This window comes from Tamandua tetradactyla, chromosome 12, assembly GCF_023851605.1.
Source record: "Tamandua tetradactyla isolate mTamTet1 chromosome 12, mTamTet1.pri, whole genome shotgun sequence".
In the NCBI taxonomy this organism is placed as follows: Eukaryota; Metazoa; Chordata; class Mammalia; order Pilosa; family Myrmecophagidae; genus Tamandua; species Tamandua tetradactyla.
In genome coordinates this window covers 66,454,436-66,469,361 of record NC_135338.1, presented here as the reverse complement: position 1 = coordinate 66,469,361, position 14,926 = coordinate 66,454,436, and the positions used below count along the sequence as shown (strand labels likewise).

The 14,926-nt window shown below is 34.8% G+C and overlaps 1 protein-coding gene across 3 annotated transcripts in view; it reads right to left on the bottom strand.

Annotated features, from left to right (window-relative positions):
• PTPN9 (protein tyrosine phosphatase non-receptor type 9) overlaps nucleotides 1-14,926 on the bottom strand; it is a 102,199-nt gene that overhangs the window by 14,972 nt on the left and 72,301 nt on the right. For all 3 annotated transcript variants that reach the window (XM_077123713.1, XM_077123714.1, XM_077123715.1), the window contains exons 6-7: nucleotides 8,107-8,217; nucleotides 6,247-6,575 (exon numbers count right to left, since the gene is read on the bottom strand). In XM_077123713.1, the coding sequence (XP_076979828.1) occupies nucleotides 6,247-6,575; nucleotides 8,107-8,217 (440 nt within the window). The remainder of the gene's footprint in view (nucleotides 1-6,246; nucleotides 6,576-8,106; nucleotides 8,218-14,926) is intronic.

The window sequence follows — 14,926 nt, the reverse complement described above, 5'->3', positions numbered from 1 at the left end:
TTAGAATTATGCAATAAATACCAAAATAGCTACAAAAGTTAAAAAGGGATAACTAGGGACTTCCGGAGAAGATGGCAGCTTAGTAAGACGCGCGGGTCTTAGTTCCTCCTCCAGAACAGCAACTAAAGAAACAGAAACAATACAAAACAGCTCCCGGAGCCACGACAGAGACCAAAAAGACAGCGTACCCCATTCTGGAACGGCTGAACGGGCAGGGAGAATCCGCTGCGGTGAGATACCCGAGGGGTATGCGCTTTCCCGGGCCGGGGCGGCTGGCGACCGGGGTCCCTTCCACACATGTGGCTTCCTGGTCCGACTGGGAACGTTGGATAGCGGGGCCCTCCTGCCACACTTGGCATCTTGGGCCAGCTGGGCAATTTGGACCGGCACTCCCCCAAGCCGCGGTGGCCGGCGACCCCCCCTCCACGCGCGGTTTCCCGGGCCGACTGCGAGATTTGGACTGACAAGTTAAAGGAGCCACAGCATCTTTTACTGGTGGGACCCACAGACAGACAAGCGCCACGAGCGCCACCTACTGGGCAGGAAAAGAAAAACAGAGCCCAGAGATTACACAGAAAAACCTTTCAACCAGCCGGGTCCCACACCCGGGGAAACCTGATCAAATGCCCAGACACCAGCAGAAAATAACGGATCACGCTTGGAAAATTGAAGATATGGCCCAGTCAAAGGAACAAACCAATAGTTCAAATGAGATACAGGAGCTGAGACAACTAATGCTGAATATACGAACAGAAATGGAAAAACTCTTCAAAAACCAAATCAATAAATTGAGGGAGGACATGAAGAAGACATGGGCTGAACAAAAAGAAGAAATAGAGAATCTGAAAAAACAAATCACAGAACTTATGGGAGTGAAGGACAAAGTAGAAAAAAATGGAAAAAACAATGGATACCTACAATGGTAGATTTAAAGAGACAGAAGCTACAATTAGTGAACTGGAGGATGGAACATCTGAATTCCAAAAAGAAACAGAAACTATAGGGAAAAGAATGGAAAAACTTGAGCAGGGGATGAGGGAACTGAATGACAATATGAACCGCACAAATATACGTGTTGTGGGTGTCCCAGAAGGAGAAGAGAAGGGAAAAGGAGGAGAAAAACTAATGGAAGAAATTATCACTGCAAATTTCCCAACTCTTATGAAAGACCTAAAATTACAGATCCAAGAAGTGCAGCGCACCCCAAAGAGAATAGACCCAAATAGGCGTTCTCCAAGACACTTACTAGTTAGAATGTCAGAGGTCAAAGAGAAAGAGAGGATCTTGAAAGCAGCAAGAGAAAAACAATCTGTCACATACAAGGGAAACCCAATAAGACTATGTGTAGATTTCTCAGCAGAAACCATGGAAGCTAGAAGACAGTGGGATGATATATTTAAATTACTAAAAGAGAAAAACTGCCAACCAAGACTTCTATATCCAGCAAAATTGTCCTTCAAAAATGAAGGAGAAATTAAAACATTTATAGACAAAAAGTCACTGAGAGAATTTGTGACCAAGAGACCAGCTCTGCAAGAAATACTAAAGGGAGCACTAGAGTCAGATACGAAAAGACAGAAGAGAGAGGTATGGAGTAAAGTGTAGAAAGAAGGAAAATCAGATACGATATATATAATACAAAAGCCAAAATGGTAGAGGAAAATATTATCCAAACAGTAATAACACTAAAAGGTAATGGACTGAATTTCCCAATCAAAAGACATAGACTGGCAGAATGGATTACGACCCAGCAATACCACTGCTAGGTATCTACTCAAAGGACTTAAGGGCAAAGACACAGACGGACATTTGCACACCAGTGTTTATAGCAGCATTATTTACAATTGCAAAGAGATGGAAACAGCCAAAATGTCCATCAACAGACGAGTGGCTAAACAAACTGTGGTGTATACCTACGATGGAATATTATGCAGCTTTAAGACAGAATAAACTTATGAAGCATGTAATAACATGGATGGACCTAGAGAACATTATGTTGAGTGAGTCTAGCCAAAAACTAAAGGACAAATACTGTATGGTCCCACTGATGTGAACCGACATTCGAGAATCAACTTGGAATATATCATTGGTAACAGAGACCAGCAGGAGTTAGAAACAGGGTAAGATAATGGGTAATTGGAGCTGAAGGGATACAGACTGTGCAACAGGACTAGATACAAAAACTCAAAAATGGACAGCACAATAATACCTAATTGTAATGTAACTATGTTAAAACACTGAATGAAGCTGCACCTGAACTATAGTTTTTTGTTTGTTTGTTTTTTTGTATCTTTTGTTTTTGTTTTTTTCTTTTTCCTTTTTATATATATATATTTATTATTATTATTTTAATTTTCTTCTCTATATTAACATTCTATATCTTTTTCTGCTGTTTTGCTAGTTCTTTTCCTAAATCGATGCAAATGTACTAAGAAATGACGATCATACACCTATGTGATGATACTAAGAATTACTGAGTGCATATGTAGAATGGAATGATTTCTAAATGTTGTGTTAATTTCTTTTCTTTTTTTAATTAATAAAAAAAAGTTATAAAAAAAGGGATAACTATAGGGAGTGGAACTATAAAGCTCCACTTATAAAGCAGGAGATTGCTGTTTATATTGTTGGATTTTTCTTTGGCACTATTTTTTTTTTTAATCATTTGCATTTTTTTTTAAAGTTATATCTTTAGACAATTGTCGTCAAGAATCAAGGCTACGGGAACACAGCACAACAGTTTCAGGTACTTCCCTCCAGCCACTCTAATACACCATAAACTAAAAAGGTTTATCTATATAATGCATAAGAATAACCTCCAGGATAACCTCTTGACTCTGAAATCTCTTAGCCACTGAAACTTTATTCTGTCTCATTTCTCTCTTTCCCCTTTTGGTCAAGAAGGCTTCCTTAATCCCATAATGAGGGGCTCCAGATCATCCCAGGAGTTCTGTCCCATGTTGCCAGAGAGATTTACACCCCTGTAAATATGTCCCACGTACAGGGGAGAGCAGTGAGTTCACCTTCTGAGTTGCGTAGAGAGAGAGAGGCCACATCTAAGCAACAAAAGAGTTTCTCTGGGGGTGACAATTAGGCCTAACTTTCAATAGGCTTAGACTATCCTTTGCAGGAATAAGTTTCATGGGGTGAACCCCAAGATCAAGGGCTCAGCCTATTGATCTATTATTGATTAACAGGGAAATTGTTTTACAAAGCCCACCCATATAAAATAATAATCTATGAAGTTCGTGGTCACATTATGTATATGTAAAAGATAAAAAAAAAATGGACTGGATAGAAATATATTTATACTAGTGGCTGCTTCTGAGGAGTGGGGAGAACTCAGGGTGAGGTCAGAAGAAATTCACCTTTATAATTAATTATTTCTTTTATATAATATAAGAACATGAACCAGGCAGTGTAACGGTGGTTCAGTGGCAGAATTCTTGCCTGCCATGCCAGAGATCTGGGTTTGCTTCCCAGGGCCTGCCCATGTGGGAAAAAAAAAAAAGAACTTGAACCAAATATGGCAAATATACTAACAATTGTCAGTGTGAATTATGATCATAGGAACACAGTTGTTTGTTATATTGCCCTCTTTACTTTTCTATGTTTTAAAAAATTCCCCTTCCCACACAAATATACCCACGTGTTTTTTGACAAAGCTGCAAAAGCAATCCAAAGGAGAGAGGATATCCTTCACAATGAATGGACACTCAGAGACAACAGAAGTGAACATGAACCTCAACCTTACACTTTATATAAAAATAATTCAAAATGGATCATGCACTTCAAAGTCAAATATGAGACTGTAAAACTTTCAGGAAAAAAAAACAGGAGAAAATCTTCAGAATCTAGAGCTAAACAAAGCATTCTTAGACTTGAAACCAAAAGTAAAAACTGATGAACTGATTTAATAAAAATTAAACATTTTTGCTTCACAGAAGAGTCTAATTTGTTTATATATATGTGTATATATTTATATATTTTACTGCAGAGCTAAGTGAGATTCTACACAAAAACAAGCTACATGCTGGGAGGAAATAGTCACAAATCACATATCCAATAAAGAACCAATATCTAGACTATTTACGAACTCTCAAATTTCACCAGAAAATAGAAAACGGGCAAAAGACATTTCATCAATGAGGACATACAGATGGCAAATGAGCACATGAAAAGATGTTCAACATAATAAGCTGTTAAGAAAATAGAGATTAAAACCAAAAGGAGATATTATTATATACCTATCAGAATAGGTAAAATAAAAAATTGTGACAACACCAAATGCTGATGAGGATGCCAAGAAACAAATGCTGGATGAGAATGTAGAATGGTACAACCACTCTTCAAAACAGTTGAGCAGTTTCTTAGAAAACTAAATATACAATTCTCAAATGACCTAGCAATTACACTTTTGGGTATTTATGCCAGAGAAGTGGATAAATTTCAAGTTTCCACAAAACCTGGACACAAATGTTTACAACAGTTTTATGTAATAACCCAAAACGAGAAACACCCAGATATTCTTCAACTGGTGAATGGTTAAACAAACTAGAGTTCATTTATACTATGGAATACTACTTAGCAATAAAAAGGAATGAACTAGTGATATATTCAACAATTTTGGGTTAATCTCCAAGAAATTATGGGAAGTGAAAAAAAAACAATCTCAGAAGATTACATATTGGGCGGGCCACGGTGGCTCAGCAGGTAAGAGTGCTTGCCTGCCATGCCCGAGGACCCGGGTTCGATTCCCGGTGCCTGCCCATGTTAAAAAAAAAAAAAAAAAGATTACATATTGTATTTATATGGTAATTCTGAAATAACAAAATTATAAAAATGGAGAACAATTAGTGGTTGCCAAGAGTTAGGGATGGGGAGAGAATGGGAAGGAAGAAGAAGTGATTATATTATAAAAAGGCCAACATGAGGGATTCTTGTGTGTATCTTGACTGTAGTGGTGGATACACAAGCCAACATGTGATAAAACAGCACAGAACTAAATATGTACAAACACACAAAAAATAAAACTTGGGAAATCTGAATTAGATCTGTTGTTTATAAAAATGTCGATATCCTAAAAATAAATAAATAATAGGGGGAACAAATGTTAAAATAAATTTAGTAGGTTGAAATGCTAGAGATCAATAAAAGGATGGGGTAAGGGGCATGGTATGTATGAATTTTTTTCTTTTTTCTTTTTATTTTTTTTTCTGAATTGAAGTAAATGTTCTAAGAAATGATCATGATGAGGAACATATAACTATGCGATGATATTGTAAGTTATGATTATAAATCAAGAATGGAATGATGATATATTAAGAATGTTCATGTTCATATGTTGTCATGTTTAAAAAATAAATTAATTAATTTAAAAAAAGTCAATATCCTGGTTATGATATACTTCAGTTTTAGAAGATGCTGCCATTGGAGAACTCTGGAAAGGATACATGGGACCTCTCTGTATTATTTCTTTAACTGCTTATGGATCTACAATCATCTCAAAATAAAAAGTTTAATTAAAAAAACACAACTCTTTTTTTTTTTTTTTCAGTGATGTAGGAAAGAAGACAAAAAGCAGAAAAACCTTCTGGCAATGGGAACACTGAGAAAAAGTGAATATTTTGATATCTACCTAATACTACAGAATCCCAAGGGAAACACAGCTTGTTCTGTGTAAGTAGTTCTATGGGGACTTGGTGTAAGACAGGCTTGGAGCTGATGAGGATTCTGGGTTCTAGCTTCTGAAGTGGGTGGAGGCGCCTGCATTCATTCAATAAAGTGGCAGGACTGGGAAGTCTTCTTATAGAATTGGGTAACACAACAGCTGGTTCGAGTAATGCCAAGAGGACAGTTCAAAATTCACCTTTTTAATGGGGCAGAGGGTCAGACCAATAAAAATGACATCTCGTGGACCTCACAGCAGTGGGTAATTGTAGAAGCACCCAGAGCAAGGTAAGGAATCCTCAGGACAAGTGTGCATCCTCTTGGAACCACCTAACAGACTCTCCTGTGTCATGGTTATTTCCTTGATTCAAAACTATAGAAGAAAAAATTTTTCCAGTTGGGAAAAAGTAATGTGAAGAAGGACCTGAGCTGAATGAAAGAAGTTATCATCTGAGAGAGATGCTCCTTAAACAAGGAAGACCCTCTCTTTAGAAAGTGAAGTGTGAAAGAGTTATTGCCAAGGCCTGTTAGAAGTATCTAGGTAACCAATCCTTAGCCCAAACCTTTCCTACTCACATGGAACAGTGGAACGTGCCAACAGGGTTCTCACGACGGATGTCTTCATATTCCTCATATATCCCCCGCTTTTGCCTGGTGTTAACATAGTCCACCAACTCTTGAATGGTCATGGCATGGGGACCTGGAACATGTACTGAGTCCCAGTCTAAGGCAGGAGGGAGGGAGAACAGGATGATCTCATCGAAGGGATCTGGGTGGCCGTTCACCTGGGGTAGGAACTGGAAATTCCAACTGGCGAGGTCAATTTTGACGTACCCACCCAGGTTTTCCGGAAGGCATTCCCTGGGCAGGTGCTGGGTGACCTCAGATGTCTTCAATATCTGAATCTGAAGGCCAGAAAGAACCAAGTGAATATGGCAGGTGGGGGTCATATATAGGGAAGATAATAACTGCATAAATCAGGTTTTGGGAATGGAATAAAATTTACTTGAAATACTAGATATACTAGTAAAGCTGTGGCCCACATGTCATCTATCTGGGATTTAAGTTATAGGATTTCCCCAAACAAAAGTCTAACTTCCCAGATGTGCATACAATTCCTCCTGGAATTAAGGACCCTGTTATATACCGTGAGAAGAAGGAATAGTGAACAAAGCCTTTATACTATTAAGAAGGCTTCCCAGTACCATCTCAGTTGGTACTCTCCTTTTTGAGCACTAAGAATGCATAAGTAATGGCTGTTTTTGTCAACCCTATACCCAATTTTACACCAATTAGTTTGTATTTTATTCATATGGTACAGTTGTTCTGAAACAAAAATTTCTATGAACGTAAGATAAGACCAGCCTCCCAGAGCATGGCAGCCCAGGAAAAATGCTAGATAAGCAATCATAATACCTAAATTTTGTTTTCTGCTTGGACACAGCCATACTGAACCAAATTCACATTGGAATCTGTGTATAATAGGAATGCTACTCCTTCTAAAAGCTTGTCACTCTGTGGCCTCTTCCTGGAATGCCCTCCTTTCCTCCTCTGCCTCTTCAAAGACCTGCTCATAAATCACCTTTTGTGTGAAACTCTTCCTGACTGCCCAAGTCAGTCAGTCCCCTTCTCTGTGTACTGCAGGGGTATAGCCCTCTGCACCTATCTGTGTTTCCGATTAGGACTATGAGCAACTAGAGGGTGAGGATTAATTCTCAATTCTAAATTCCCAGGGCTCAGTTGATACACTGAAAAGTGTATATATCTTACACAATATATCTTAAGTTTTTACATGTTTGTATATGACCTATAATTCAGGTATGAGAACCTGTCTATGAAGTTCTCTTAAAGAATTACTCAAGAAAGCTCTCTCTCACTTTGAATCAATCTGGAGTTAAACATCTTCATTTTCCTCTTTTCAATACAAGTTGCCTCAGCTATAAAGATTTGCATTATAAAATTCATATACCCTCATAATTTACTAAAAAAAAATCTCTGATAATATTTCAAAAGAACACCTTCATTATCTTACCCTATTATATCAATGTTTCATATGCCCTTTCTTTCAAGGGGTACAATCAGTTAGTGGGATCGTAATCCTTCAGTCCTGGAACCTCAAGGGATTAGAGCTACCCATGGGACACATTTCTTCAGAGCTTATTTTTATATAAGGTGTTGTGGAAAGGGAAAGCCAAACAAACCATGTCTAGTTCCTAACTTCAAGGCGCTTATAGCAGAGTGAGAGAGGAGCCTGTACTGAGCTAATGAATAAATCAGAGAATGTGAGTGAATACACTAAGGGAAGCAGAAAGTGCACTAAGAACAAGCTGGGAGGCATTTCTTTTTTGAAGGTAGAAAATTAGTTGGCAGAATTTTGACAGTAGAGATGGGGAGTAAATATCCACCTCCAAATAAGATGAAACTAGACTGCCTTACCCTCTCTCGGACTTTATCCTTCAACAGGAGGCTGATAATAGAATAGGGCACTCGGAACCATATAGGTGCTCCCACAATCAACACCTTCTTCAAACGAGCTGGGAATGCTCCCTATGGAGAACACACATGAAGATTTAAGGATACCAATTACTCAGCCATAACAATGTCCTAACAGAACTGTGACTGTTCAAGCCCAAAGTTTAGGTTTTCTGCGTTTCTCTCCATTCTTTCCCAGCAGGGGAATCTATAGCCTAATGCAGGTTTCAGTTCATTAGCTAGAGAAAAGGTAGTTTATAAAGAAATAAGGATGTTAGAAGTTGATTTACTTTTTTTATTGTAGTGGTAAAATATGTATAACATAAAATTTGCCAATTAACCACTTCTGATTTACTCTTAAAAGTTCTGACTTTATCATGAAAGTGAAACGACAATCTATTCAGTGGAGAAAATATTTTGAAACCACATATCCAATAAGGGTTTAATATCTAGAATATACAAAGAAATCCTATAACTCAACAACAAAAAGACAAACAATACAATTTAAAAATGGGCAAAAGACTTGAATACACACTTCTCAAAAAAGATATACAAATAGCTATAAAGTACATGAAAAGATGATCATCATCATTAACTCTTAGGGAAATACAAATCAAAACCACAATGAAATACCATTTCACACCAACTAGGCTACTTACTATTAAAACTATTACTACTATTAAGAAAAACAGAAAATAACAGGTGTTTGGAGAGGCTGTGGAAAAACAGTAACACTCATTCATTTCTGGTAGGAATGTAAAATGGTGCAACCATTATAGAAGACAGTTTAAAAAAGCTAAGTATAGAATTACTTAGCTTTATTGGCAATCCCACTAAGTATTTACCTAAAAGAACTGAAAGCAGGGTCTCGAACAAATATTTGTAACACCAATGTTCGTAGCAGCATTATTCACAATTGCCAAAAGATGGAAGTAACCCAAATGTCCATCAACCCACGAATGGATAAACAAATGTGATGTAAATATACAATGGAATATTATTCTGCACTAAAAAAAGAATGTTCTGATTTGTGTGACAATATGGATGAACCCTGAAGACATCATGTTGCATGAAGTAAGCCAGACACAAAAGGACAAATACTGTATGAATCGTATAATTAGAACAAGCAAATTCATAGAATCAAAATCTAGAATATAGGTTATCAGGGGCTAGGTTGGGGGTAGAGAATGGTGAGTTAATGCTTAAATTGTGCAGAATTTCTGTTTGGATGGATTGTAAAGTTTTGGTAATAGAGAGGATGATGATAACACAGTATTGTGAATGTAATTAACAATACTGAACTATATACGTGAATGAAGTTAAAAGGGGAAAATTTAGGTCGTATATTTGTTACTACAAAAAAATATATCTGGAGAAACCTGTATTTCCACTTTTGCAGTGAATACAAAATGATAAACAAAAAGTGGTACCCATTACATCTGCTTCCTCAGAGTACAGAGCTACAGAACCAGGCCTAGACCACTGAAATGATTACAGAGCACCCCCATATACTGTTAATGGGACTATAAATCGTTAACAGTTTCTACTGAGCATGTGGCATTATAAATCCTTACAAACGTGCATACTCTTTCATCAAGTTAATTCCATTTTTTTATTTCTTGTACACTGTATGGAGGGGTCACATTTCATTCTTTTTCCATGTGAGTATCCCGTTATTGCAGCAGCCCATTTGTGGAATTTTTGTTTGTTTTTGTTGATTTGTTTGTTTTCTTTTTTGGGGGGGGTAAGCAGATGGGCCAGGAATCAAATCCGGTGTCCCGCATGGCAGGTGAGAATTCCACCACTAAACTACCCTCATATCCCCAAGTAATTCCATTTTTAAGACTGCTATCCTAAGAAATTAATTAGGGAGAAACACAAAAATTTATGAACACAAATATTTAGTGCACCTTTATTTTTGATAGCAAGAAATCATACTTTAAAACTAGAAAGAATATTTATGTAAGAAAATGGGTAGTAGTCAACAAAAATGATACAGCTTATAATAAACTATTGTATATCTTTAAAACGAAGACGTCAAAAGAATTTTTACAACTTGGGAAATTGCTCATAATATGATCTTAAACTACAAAGGATCAAAACGATAGATAATCTTAATTTTGTTTAAAAATTATACACACACAGGGTACACAGGTAGTTCAGTGGTTGGAATGCCTGCCTTCTATATGGGAGACCCGGGTTTGATTCCCGGACTATGCACCACCCCCACCACCACCCCAAAAAATTATACACATACAGGGCAGTATGACGGTGGTTCAGTGACAGAACTCTTGCCTGCCATGCCAGAGACCTGGGTTCAATTCCCAGAGCCTGTCCATGTCAAAAAAATAAATAAATAAAAATAAAAATTATACACACACATATATACTATAGACAGAAAGAACTGCAAAGAATTATATCAAAAATTTAATAGCACTCATATCTGATAAGTGGGATTATGCATTGTTCCAACTTTATTCTTCATATTTTAATTCTTCAGTACTTTACATTGCTTTTACTTTTAAAACCTTATTTAAATTATTCATACACTTTGTTCCAGTAATTCTACTTCTAGAAATCTACTTAGCAAACTATTTGATGAACAAACAAAGATTTGGATATAAAGATACTGAAATCCTAACAGATGGGAAAAAACAAATATCCAATAATATGGAAATGGTTAAATAAATTACGGTATACAGAGGCTGTTACTCAGTAATTGCAAGTTTGTTTGTAAGACAAATAAAAGTTATTAGAGTTTTCTATATATTGAAGTTGCACAAATATAATTAAGGTAATACTGAACAACATCTAGAAATAAATGCCAAACACCAAAATGTCAACAGTGGTTATTTCTGTATAATAATAAAGGCAGTATTTTATTTTAATATGCGTTTCTCTGAGTTGTCCAAAATAGCCTACAATGAATTTTTTCTGATTCTAAATGAATTGTCCAAAATATCCTACAATGAATTTCCTTCTGACTATAACAGTATTTTAAATTATAAAAGTTAAATATGAAAACCATAAATAAAAATCAGCATAAAGTAGAATTAAAATCTGATTTAATGTGTATATACCCTCTCTCTCTCTATATATATATATATATTTAACACAGAAATAACCTTTCTAAGAAACATGTAAGATATATAAAAAAAATTTTTTAAACAATTTTTAAAAAAGGCATAGGATCTGTGGTTGGGAGAAGATAACATTGTAAAGATGTTAAGTCTTGCTAATCATTTTATAAATCCAATGTATCTAAATAAAATCCTAGAATGTTTTCTTTCCCAGAACTTGACAGAATGACTCTAAAGTTCACCTAATGAAAAGGTGAAGAAGATCCTTTTAAAACAATCTCATAAGATTTATAATTTAGAAACAGCAATTACTTCTGAAGAATGGCACTGGAGTATCTGAGGCAAGGACTGAGAGACTTTTCCTTGAACTGCTATTTAATTTAAAAGAAATCTAGTTATAAAACAAAGTTCATTTGCAGTATGTATATTAAATATCAGTAAAAAGAATTTGCATGAAAACACAAAAAAGTGCATGTAGAAGAATAAAAGTACAAAAATAGTCAAATTTTTAAAATAAAAGAATGTGGGGGAGCTTGTCCTGCCAGATATCAAACTTGTAAATATAGGCTACAGTAAGTACAAGAGCATGTGTTGGTTTATATGGCTAGATCAATGAAACAAAACAGGAAGCCAGAAATAGACCAACCTATATATGGGACTTGAGTATAAGATAATGGTGCTACCCAAATTAGTGGGACAGGACAGATTAGTTGATAAACACTGCCACAGCAAACAGCTAATTGAAAACAAATTATTTTATCTATTATGTATAATAGATAATATGATATGTATTATATAATATGTTATACTATATATCATCTTGTATATAAAAATTGAATGAAAATATAAAAACAAAGTGGTTATGATACCATGAAGTTGAACAGATTATAACTGGGAAAAATGCTGGTAACCTTAATGATACCTTAACAAGTTTTATAAAATCAATGAGACAAGCACTGATAGAAAAATGGATCAAGTGTATGAAAAGAAAAATTTTAAAGGAAACATAAATTGCCAATAAACATGAAAGCATGCTCATGCTCATCAGTTATAAGAAAAACACCAAATAAAAACATGAAGATGATTAAAAACAAATCAATCTTGATGAGGCTCTGATGAAAACAGCCTGCTTATAGCATATAAATCTGAACTAACTTTTTAGAGGGATATTTAACAATATGGATCAAAATTTTAGATGTGCACACCTTCTGACTCTAACAAATCCACTTATAATAATTTATCCTGCGGAAGTAAGTGATCAAATATGAAAAAATGTTCACTGTAACCTTTATAACAATACACAAAAATGGCATTAACCTAAATTTTTTTCTACGTGGTAATCCATAAAACAGAATACTCCCCTTTCATGGCCCTGGCTTCTCACTGCAGGAGTTCTGGGCAAAACTTGTGTTATGTATTTCAGTGTATGACTTCAAATCATCATGCTCCAACTTGCCAGATGTAACCTAATATTATTGGACACCTTTATTACAAGCAAATGTTGTTCAATGTATATTGACTTTCATACTGATTTTTCCAAAAAGCAAAGGTAGTTTTGAAAAACCATCAGGAAATGTTTGGAACAAGTTGACTGACCTTTTAGGGCTTTGCGTAGTATGTGATTGACTTCATAAATGTGTTAATTGTATTGTTAAAGTGTTTGAGAGTTTTCTGCACTTGTTATGTGGAAATAAAGTGTTTGATTTAAAAAAAAAAAAAGAATACTCTGCAGGAATACTTAAAAAAAAAGATGAGGGGAAAGAATGAGTAGAAGCCATAGGTACTGACATAGAAAGATAATTAAAAATGACAAGTTACAAGCAGTGGATATAGTACAATTCCATTTTTCTAAAGAAATACACACATTTTATGTTTGTTTGTCAAGATTTACAATAGAAATACACACATTTTAAAAGGCTGGATATATATGTATATATTCCAGTTTCTTTACACTGATAACCTCCAAGGGATGAAATTATGAGTAATATCTTATAACTTTACTAGTTATATTACCTTAGGAAAGACCTGAAACAAAGTTTCTAGATCTACAAAATGGTGATAGTAATAGTACTACCTCATTGGAGTGATGCAAGAATTAAATAACTTAATGCACAAAGTAAGCATTCAGTAAATGTTAATCATGACTTTGTAAGTGTCCACATTAATGCATTTTTCTTAAACCAAAAGCCATGAATTTCATAATTAGAAAAGTATTTATCCTTTGTTTGGGGGGGGGGGGTAAATTCCACATTCTCTGGTTTAAATGGTTCATCTAAAAAAATAACTGAACCCTTAATAATCCATATGGTGACAACTAAAATTGGTTATGACATTTTAAAATGTAAAATCAGACTTCTAAGAAATTTACAAAACAGGAAAAGTTTACTCAAAGCAATTTAAGAAGTCAAAGATCAATTTTTTAGCCTAGTGTTACATTTGGATTTAAATCCTAATCATAGTATCTGCTTGAAATTAATTCATACTAAATAAAATTCTAGAGTGTGAGACTTTGCATTAAATACAAATTTCTACTGAAAACATTCATCAGAATGAGGATGGTGGAAAACTGTATTCAAAATTTTATCTGTTTCCAAAGATAGAGCAACCAACTCACTAGTAAGTACATGATAAGGATTTTAAGGTAATAAGGCTTAAATTTCAGTCTTTTACTACTTCTGCATTTATATAATAAATAATCAATACTATTTCACAATTTTAAACCAAACAGATGGCTTAAAAAAGAGGGCACACAGATAGCAAAAGGGCATTTGAAATAAAGAACAACGTTATTAATATTTAAAGGCGTACAAGGTAGAAAAAAATAAAAATGAGGAATCATTTTAGAATTTCCAAATACAAAAAAAAGAGAAAACTTATTGAGTTTGATGCTGGGATGATTCAAGAAAATAAACTGATACATGTATGCTTGTTTGTGGCTGTTTAAACTGTTTCCACTTTTATGGACAACCCGACAGTGTCCAAAAGATGTATACTCTTAATCTTTAGCCAAATAATCCCACCCACAGAAATATTTTCTTAAGATAATTTAAAATGAAAAAGTTAAAATGATCATGCTATTTAAACTTTTGAGTAATACAAAAAGATGGTTAGATGTTAATTCAATTATCTGTGGCATATTAACTTGCCACAGTATTGTGACTTTGTTAAAATTAAGAGAAAGTCTAAATTGGAGATAGGAGGGACTATTCAATATATAAAACTGGGGAAAAAATAGCTATCTATAAGGGAAAAAATTGGATTCCTACACTTACACCATACTCAAAAATCAACTCCAGATGGATTAAGGTCTTATATGACAAAAACAAAATTTAAAACTTTTAAACAAAAATTGCAGTGAATATACTTTCTCAGTCATTGCAATAGGGAAGGATTAAAAATACAAAACACACTAACCAAAACAGAAAATAGAAATATACTTAACCATATTAAAATTATATATGTATATGGATAAAATAATGAATTAATATCAATATATTAAAAACTACAAATCCATAAATGGATAAACAAGAAAATGGGTAAAAGCAAAAGGAGACATTTCATAAAAGAAGAAACATATATGGCTAATAAACATAGGAAGAGTTGCTTATCTCCTTAACAAGAGAAATACAAGTTATACCTGAAGATATCATTCAACTGGGAAAATTTAAGAAGTCTGACAATCAGCAAGAACTGGCAAAAACATG